We start from the raw sequence: 10,051 nt of genomic DNA on the forward strand, positions 1-10,051 counted from the left end.
TCATTATTAAAGAAATAAAGGATATAGGAAGGTGCTGGATACAAGCCACTTCCAACTGATCTTATTAGTAATTTACGGAGGAAGCCAATGTTCAACAGCGGATATTTTACAGATGCGATGCTGATGACACAAGATGCTAGACCACGAGACCGACAACAAGTTTTAGCGAAACTGATGTTCATCTTGCTTTAACAAACACCGCAACAACGTAGTTTCTGGATACGCTTGCATAATGATCCTAAACCTTTATATCATTATTCCTGCGGGTTTATAAATGTCCAGGGAATTTTGTACATACGAGCAAGATTTAGTGTATCTAAACAAATTCCTCGTTCTCCTTCTGAAGGAGGAGTTAGAAGACGTTCCTTCGGTGACGACTCGACAGCCAACGGTGTAAGGGATTTTCACGTCAACCCCTAAAGACACTGCACGCGCAGATATCATCACTGCAGATACTCCAAATACATCACATCGCAGTCATTAATCATAAGCAATTTTTTGGCCGGAGTGGGCCGTCGCCTTGCCTCACATCCACTATCATCGAGAGTTACCAGAAAAGACCGAGTCCCCTTTCAACCACAAAGTGAATCCCGCTTCAATAAATAACCATACCTCTCTTTTTTTACTTCTAAAATCATTATGGCTGCAGTGGCCTATAATATGGATTATTCTCACCTACATATACATGAGCGTAATCTATGCATTAGATAAATATGCGATTGTTTAATACTTTTTAACTACTTTGTTCTTTTCATAAATCCCATCTTATTAATAGCGTCCTTCTTTGAAATATACTCCCTCCCGAAATTAAAAAGTCAGCAAATCATTATTTTTCCGAAAAAGAAGGTTCGAAATGTACATATCTGTACTATAATATTTTTAAATTCATTACATATTTTTTTACCACGTAGCAGGTTGTAACGGCGATAAAAATTATAATTATCTTGAACTTGTATTCTTAATTATTATTTTTTGTAGTGATATCAAATTAAATTTGGAACCGGTTAACAATTGTAGTAATCTTGTAAAAAAAATTTTTATGATATCAGTAAAAACTTAAATCATTGTCCTAATCTAAGGCATTAATAGTCAAAATTGGTCCTTTGGAAAATATTTAATAATGAGTAAGTTTTTGTCTGAATAAGGTCTGAATAAGTATCTAATACTTATGTATTCCTACCATTCTCCATACCTGATTCCATTAAATACCTAATACTTATGTCTTACGATATTCAAGCAAGAGGTATTATTTTAAATATAGGTGCCTAGGTTAATAAAATCAAAACAAATTTCCAATTCTGGAATTCTTATAAAATTTAACTCATATTAATTTTGACAATGAAACCTTTATTATTATTTAAGACAAATTGGTTACTCTAGTCAGTCGTAAGTAGAGTCTGGTAGGGTATACTTGGAACGGAGTTCGTTATCTTGAGATATTAGATATTACATTGCGTTAACTTAATATTCTAGTGTATTTACGGCGCTTACAAGCTAGAATACTAATGCCTCTATACTATCAAATTTACGAACATACAAAAAGGGCCTCTAACAAACCAGTAATAAACAATAAAAAATACTATTTGTCATAAAGTTATGTGTATGAATGTTATGTAATGACTATATCAAATTAACTATATATATTTAAAATTAGATAAGTAAAAATGATCTTACAAATAACAATAATGTCGCATACTTTGTAAACGCATTGCTAAAGTCATTTTCATTTGACATGTTACGTTCAATTCCGACTGTAGTCTGTCAGTTGTCATATGAATAGACGGTCGCTGTTTGTGTCATGAGTAAAAAAGTCTTAACTAAGTACAGAGAATATAATGTTTTTAGTAATAAAACCGTTATGTTTAAGTAAAATGTGTGCTCGGTGTTCGCTCAGTGTGTGTAAATAAATTTGTTTATTAATGTATATGAGAGTAAATGTTATGGGTTATCGGTTGACCGGATCGAAATGTCTCACACTATGTTTGGGACTTACGTTTATTATGGGATGCTTTTTAGCTTCCCTGCCTATACAGAACGGTGAGGCCTTGATAGTTTTAAAGTTTTTTTTCATTTTCTGTTATAAATGTATAGTACGCTTATAGAACATAGTTATCCGATAATTAAAAAAAACTAAAACATTGCAAAAACTTTCTCTTGTGTTACTTTCGTCCACTACTCAGAGGATTTGATTTATCTGGTTGGTCTTATCAAAACAATATTTATCACCACATTATTTGTTCTTAATTAAGTTTACATTGGTACCTAGTTTTTAGGATAGAATAAAGATTATTATATTTATTCTAAAATACGTTTATTAGACAAATTACATATGTACCTTGTTAATAAATATTGTCTATAACTAAGTTTTTCCTTTAACACCTATTTTCTATTACCATGTATGAATTGATCACTCTGAAATATGTTACATTAATTTCTATTAGAATGTGACAGGCTAAAAATTTCTGGTAGTACAGTCTGCAGAGATAAATAATAAAGAGACAAATGTTAATTTAGATATGTATTGATTCCATTGATTTTTGGTTGGGTTCCACTATACATTAAATTGCATAAAATGAGCTATACATTCACCCATTCAAAGAAAATTACAGATATTAAAAGTGTTATGGGGACTGGAAAGTAATGTTGGTTTTGTTGACATATTTTACAGAAAAACTGATGTTTACCATTCCGGTGTTGAAAAATTGTATACTAGATGGCAAAAGGTCTTTGATAATGAAGGTGAATATATCATTAATAAGAAATAAAAACTTGTTAAAAATGTAGTTGTGTGAATTTAACTTAAGAAAGCAACATTACTTTCCGGTCCCTCTAATATAAGAGATCTTTGAGCGAGGCCTGAGTGTTGCAGTGGGTGACTATTGGTTGAAAAGAAGATGCTAATGATAGCGTTAGATGCAGGCTGCTTCTTACTATATCTAGCAGAAGATGTTCTAGGATTGAAATTATTATGATAAATCTTAATCACTTACAAAATGTTGTAGACATCATTACATAATCTTTGCCATAATAAGCCAGAAAGCAGATTTTATCTAGGATTATTATTGTAATCTGTAATATTTGCTACATATAAACACTGAGTCTTATTTCTTTATATAAAACTTTATGCCGAAGGCATTTTCTACCAGTTAATCATTTAGGTGGTGCAGAGATAAATTAATGTAGGTTGATGAATCTAGGTAATATGACAAAAGACAAAATACGAAAAATAAATTGAGAAGAAAAACAATCTCTCAGATAGAAAACACCTTATATAAATATATTAATGGCTACTACTTAATATAATTATATGTAAATATAATAAATAACAGCTTTCAAACCTTTGTGTGTTCATGTGTGAAAAAAAATTATTCCAATATGTTATTTTATTTTACAGAACAGGAAGCTCTTCCAAAACCAATCAGATTTGAAATCTCATCACAGAGACAATACAAAAAGAAGTTAGCAATAATTGTACCGTTTAGAGACCGTTTTGAAGAGCTACTTGAATTTGTACCGCACATGTACAAGTTCCTCAACAAACAGAACATATTTTTCAACATATTCATAATCCAGCAGAAAGATAACAATCGTTTTAACCGAGCCTCTTTAATAAATGTTGGATTTTTGTATACAAGAGATGATTATGACTATATAGCTATGCATGATGTTGATTTACTACCTTTAAATGATAATTTAAAATATACATATCCTCAATCTGGACCATTACATATATCGTCTCCGCAGACCCATCCAAAATACCACTATGATACATTCATTGGAGGAATATTATTGATAAAAAAGGAGCATTTTGAAATGGTTAAAGGAATGTCTAATAATTATTGGGGATGGGGTTTAGAAGATGACGAGTTCTATGTGAGATTAAAAGACGCTGGGTTATCTGTTAATAGACCAGATAACATAAACACCGGGATTGATTCTACATTTAAGTGAGTTGTTTTATATACTTTTACATCTTAATTCTATACATCTTTATTTGGTTAAGCATTTACACACACTTGAATAATTTTAACATTATAAGTAATGAGGCAAAACACCGCTCAAATGACGAATAAATCAAAAACTTGACAGTTCATCTATTAAATTAAATTTAACAGTTTCAAATGAGTCAACAAACCAAGTTCTATAAATATCAATCAATTAAAAAATCTTCAATGTTTTAATAAAATTTATTTAATAATATACTTTTAATTATAGATTTAAAACTAACAAAAATAAGGTCTGCTATGTCTTATGGAACATATTTAAAGTAATCTTCAATTACATCTTTGTCTTAATTGTTAGGTTTTTTATCATCGTTAAATACTGATGATGGGATAGTCGATCAAAAATGAACCAGCCTCGTCGGAATTGAGCTTGGCTTGTGTATCATATGGGTCACCATTCTTTAATCATTTTAGAATGCTTTATGCTTCGACCTTTGTTTTCCTGGAGTTTCTTCCTTCATTTCTTCCCCTGCTCTAATGCTTTTCGAAGTTGTAGTAATATTAGCAACGGATAAGCCAATACCATATCAATTGATTTATAGCCATTTAACACTGAAATTGTAGTATTTAGTAGTCCAAACATGGGTACTCTAACGAGCCCTTTAAAGATGTTTTTTTTAAACCAGTCCCCTCTACCTACCTAACTAAAGTTAATAATCCTCCAAATGTTGCTTCGTTTTTCCTTGACAAACATAAAACCTGCAGAAGGTTATAGAGAAATTTTGCTGCTATACTCCACATTCCTACTTCTGCCATATACAAATTTTCTGTGAATTTATTCCTAGTTACTTCCTTGACTAGGTGATAGTGCTTGCTCACCTGTCTTGTGTGTTCTTTAGGTAAGCAAACGGTAAGTTCTGCAAACACTACATGTTTCCATGTGCTTAAAAATAAAAATAAGTCTAGTCTAGAAGATGTCACCGTCATATTCACAAGGACTTAATATTTTCATGTATCAATGAAAGGTGACTTTATTTCCAAATGATATTGTACAATTTTCTATAAGAAGTGATATTACTGATTCTGTGAAGAGATGAGGAATAGGAGGAAAGATGGTAGCATCTCCTCCCTCATGAGCGCAACAAATGTCGCCCTATTTTTCTATAATTGGATGCAAGTTAAAAAGGGTCAAGAAAGATTCCAAGGTAGTATAAAGCAATATAAATTTATTAAATCAGAAAACATAATAAAATAGTTATAATTGTATAAAAATAGAAATAAAAATTACAACAAGTTGTAAAATTGAAAAAAATACTTTACCCAATAACGTCCCTGCCCATGCCCATGCACATGGCAGGGAGGAACGAGGGGTCCCCAGAAATGAAGGCCATCATAAAAAAGTGATGTATTTAGCTATTTCAACCTATATGACCTGTTAATCATAGTACAGGGAACAATGTTACATATCTACGCTTTTCACATATTGCAAGTATTTGTCTGATGTGTTGCACTTAAAGTTGTAGACAATTATGTATACCTATGACAAACTGCACATCTATTCATCTCATCCAAAATACTTCACTATCTAAAGACTAAAGTCTTTGACCAATATGTGTTACCAGTGATGATGTAAGGATATGAAATGTGGACACTTACAATGGGTTTTATAAGACTTAATGTTACCCAGAGAGAGATGACAGGGCTGTGTTTGGTGCTTTGAGAGATGAAATAAAAAAAAGATTTCCACAGAAAAATGATGGTCACCAGCATAGTTTGATGAATTGCTTTGAAGTTACACTTACAAAATACAACCAAACCAATGTTTAGCCATAACATTGCCGCTTATCTATTATCAGCGTTACGTAATTTTTGGCAATGGTCAGTAAATTCCTTGTGATTGTACTGATATATAAAGACATGGGCGATAATTAATATGATATAGATAAAATTAGTATTGCAATGCATTTTTGGTTTTATTTCCATGGGTATAAGGGTGCAATTCCAATGTATTAATATATGTTAATAAAGGTATTAAATAAATACTGGTTGATTTACGAAAAACAAAATTTAAGAAATGTTTTTCGAATTCCAACAGATCATATTTCGAAAATCAGTCATGTCTATTTCAAATTGGCATTTAATTAGATAAGGAATTTTTCAATGCATAAGAGATCTTATTTGTATGGAAATAAGTATGTAATTGAAATGTTACTATCTATTATCTAAATAAAATACATGTAAACACTGGTTGATTTACTTTTATAGAGAAGAAATTATTTGTTTTAAAACTTTTAAAAAATGTTTTTCGAATTCAAACATTTCATATTTCGAATCAGTCACGTTCTTCCAAATTGCCAGTTAATTCTACAAGGAAAAGTTTTCAATGCATAAGAGACCTTATTTCTATGGATATAGGTGTGTAATTCAAACAAAGATTTATGTATAAAGCAAAATACATATAAATACTGGCTGATTTACATTTATAGTTAAGAATTTTTATTTATTTTCTTTTCGTTCACAGTTCCTTTTTCGAATATCTGTCATATCTGTTCCAAATATCAGTCAATTTTAAGAGATTACACGACAGATATGATATAAATCTTGTAATGCGAATAAGTGACCTTTTTCATCAGAATAAGTAGGCGCGTCTGCCTATTGTAATAAATTTTGTCATATGTAGAAAATCGAGGATATAACAAGTCATATTGAATGATCTAGCATAGACAGGAGATACCTAAGGGTCGGTTCTCATAGAGCGGCTTTGATGCGCACTTTGGATCAACGTGGACCAAGTATGATATCAAATAATGTAGCGTAGAAAGAGAGGCAATGTGTGTAAGGGTAATGAATGAAAAACGTGAAGTTTGAAAAAAGATATAGTGGTGAAAAATGCTTTAAGATATGGTAACGGAAGGCCTCCAAAAGTAAGGCCCTTTAAAAAACCTTTCTTCCTCCCAAAAGGACATTCAGAACATTACCAAGAAATAACGCGCTAGTAAACTCAGGTTTGATTTTAATAGGGTTATCTACATTGTAGCTCAAAGAATTGCTCGTATGAAGAATTTCAACCGGAGACCACTAGCAGGTGTTTACTTGGGCGTCTGCCCACTGGTGGGACCAACGACAAAGTTAAGGTCACAGCAAGTCGCAGGATGTGGGCAGAGTGGCGATCTATGGGGGAGGCCTATACCTTGCAGTGGGGGTTACCGGCGGACATGATGAATTGTTTTTTTTTTTACAGACACATACACGACAAGACATATCGGAAACGAGACATGCGGAAGTGCTACAACCAGCGCGAAGTCACCCGACGTAGGGATCGGGTCACAGGTCTCCACGACGTGGCATACGAGCTCGCTGGTACGCACAACGTGACCATAGACACATTACCCATAACTGTCGTCAACGTACGCCTTATTTGCGACAAGACTAAAACGCCCTGGTGCCAGTGCAATGAACCAGTCAAAACTAAAAAGACTTAGACACTCTGTGCTTTAAAAGAGAAACTATGTCTATGGAATACCTTAGTGACATCAATTGGAGGGAAATATCTCTGCCAGTATTGCTAGTTGAAAGTGAAATTAAATCTATTATACATCTAAGTTTTTTCCACTGCCAAAAAGTAGATGTGTTCTAACTGTGTTCAGAAATATCTATTTCTAAAACCTACATGTACATAGCGTTTTTATGAGCATATAAAATATATAATGGTATCTTCGTATGTGTGGCATATACATAGTCTAGTCATAAATTCTGTTACTGGCTGTTTATATACATTTAAAAAAAAATTTGAATTTCGAACATTAGCTTCTACGATAAAATAGACTCTTTTCCCGCCATTATTTTATGTTTTTCGTTTTGAAAATAGAATGGAGCACTAAAGAGAATAGGATTGCAGTAATTACACTGTACAAGGCAGGTAAAGAGTCAGTCGACATTTTTGATACATTGAAAACTTCAACCAAAGTGTAGAAGCTGTAGTTAATTCTCTCGACAGCACTTTATGCAGTAACGAAGTGTGGACATTCAAACGGGATTCTGCTCCGGGCCATAAGGCGCGCACTACACAAATTTGGCTTGAGCGAAAATTCACACTTCATAAAGGCTGATGATTGGCCTTCGTCTAGTTCGGACTTAAATCCTTTGGACTATAAATTGTGGTCTGTGCTAGAGGACCTGGCCCGCTCTAAGCGTCACACATTGAATCGCTCAAGAAATCTTTGGAGGCAGCACTGACCAAGTTTCCAATGGAAACGTAAATCCATCGACGTATGGCCCGACCGTTTAAAAGCGTGCGTTAGAGCTAAGGGTGGACACTTTGAATAACTAGTTTAGTACGTTAACATATTTTTTCACTCTAAATAATTACATATAAAACTTAAAAATAAAATTGGGATATTTTCTTTGTAACAGAACTTATGTCTAGACTATATTATCCAATAAGATATCAAATTATGTTACAATTATAAACATACTTATCTTTGTTTGGGTTACTAAAGGTTATTTTAAATATTTCGAAATTATTTTTATCATGTCAAGTAGCATTTTTCGTTAGAAGCTAACTCCTGTTAACAATTGCGTGAGTGAAGATATATTATCTTTTATCTGTGGAACGATTCGATTTTATTTATCTGTGTGTGTGATAATTCTTTGATATTAATATTTTATCCGTGTGTTGTATGATCGACAGTATAATCTAGTCACTAATAAAATAAAACACTGGGTTTTTTCCATGAAATTTCTTGATAAATACCGTTAGATATATATTGATAGATTATCAAAGTAGTAACGTATATATTCTGATATTTTTTTTATTTCGCTTAAAATTCATGTGACAGGTCACGTCACGTATTTTTTTAAATTTGACGTCATTGATATTAACTTTATGCCTTTAAAATTGTAAATATTTCTTAGATTTATTTTTAGATTAATTATTAATTATAATAAATTATCTTTTGATTTTATTTAAGATAAGTAGAAATGATTTTGATCTTCAACTTCAAAGTGACAGATTGACAAATTGACGTAACCGCATGTTAGCGATTTTAGATTTAATCTGTATTGAATCGATTATTTTTATATGAGTCAGTGGGCAGTTAAATTCGTCGGGATTTCTAGAAAATATTATCTATTTGTAATAAGAATAAAAAATACATGTACTTTAATGTTTTTTAGTGTTTTATTGCATTAAATAAATCTGATTATAATCCTGGAATGGGCTAATCGAAGGAGGACTTCAGGGCCCATATCCATTAATTTCTTGGAAGTTGAGTAATTTATTGGAAGCGATTAATGATGGAAAAAATGCTATCTTTGGGGCGGTAACCCTCTGATACGCTTGTCTGTCCGTAGCATCAAGAAATGTAAGGCCTTAATAGCGATCTGTTCGGCGGGCTGTGTAGTCTGCCCGTTTGCACTTCAAGCTGCCAATGTGTTGAGTAATAACGATTACTTTCTTTCGTCTTCGGATCTCCTCAATCCTGATTTTTTAAAAAATAAAAAAACTATTTCTATTTTTTTTAATTCATTTCTTTTTCTTCCTCTGTTCTTTCTGAGGCAAGTGCGATCGAAATCAGTTTGATGTTTTTATTTATTATTGTATTATATTTATAATATGTATTATACCTTATTTATTATATGTATATATGTTATATACAAATGTATGTATGTTTATGTTTGTTTGTTTGTAAATATGTATTTTTTGTACACGTAAACTACGCATTATTAGTACTTTTACCTTTTCCATATTATGGTTGTCTGGTATTTTGTATATTATTGTGAAACTTATTAAATGTATCCTAACGTGTACAATAGAAAATATTAATTAAAATAAATAAAAAAATAAAATTCTTGTACCAAAAAATAATTACATGTATATATATAGTTATGATGTCACTCAGAGAGTTATATTTGGAGATTCGCTGCGAGGTCGAATCAAAAAGAAGAGATCTAAGGTAAGGGTATTAGTAGTTGACCATGTACTAGTAGTTGACCGTTTTGTATGAAATTTTAAATAATAAGCGTTGTGTATATCGTATCTAATAAAAAAATTAATTTGTAAGTAGCTGCTTCCATCTATTAACAACTGCGGAAAGCTCAGAACTAAA

The 10,051-nt window shown here is 31.9% G+C and overlaps 1 protein-coding gene across 1 annotated transcript; it reads left to right on the forward strand.

The window, feature by feature from the left end:
* The first annotated feature begins 1,815 nt into the window (after window positions 1–1,815).
* Window positions 1,816–7,755, forward strand: beta4GalT7 (beta-1,4-galactosyltransferase 7). The gene is made up of 3 exons (XM_068769501.1): window positions 1,816–2,037; window positions 3,395–3,947; window positions 7,186–7,755. Exons 1-3 carry the CDS (start codon window positions 1,920–1,922, stop codon window positions 7,424–7,426), a joined length of 912 nt encoding a protein of 303 aa, XP_068625602.1. The 5' UTR covers window positions 1,816–1,919; the 3' UTR covers window positions 7,427–7,755.
* Window positions 7,756–10,051: the final 2,296 nt, after the last annotated feature.

The sequence above is a fragment of the Battus philenor genome, unplaced genomic scaffold, assembly GCF_028537555.1.
Source record: "Battus philenor isolate CCGP_79_NKW_IND1 unplaced genomic scaffold, ilBatPhil1.0.hap1 SCAF_28, whole genome shotgun sequence".
NCBI classification, from domain to species: Eukaryota; Metazoa; Arthropoda; class Insecta; order Lepidoptera; family Papilionidae; genus Battus; species Battus philenor.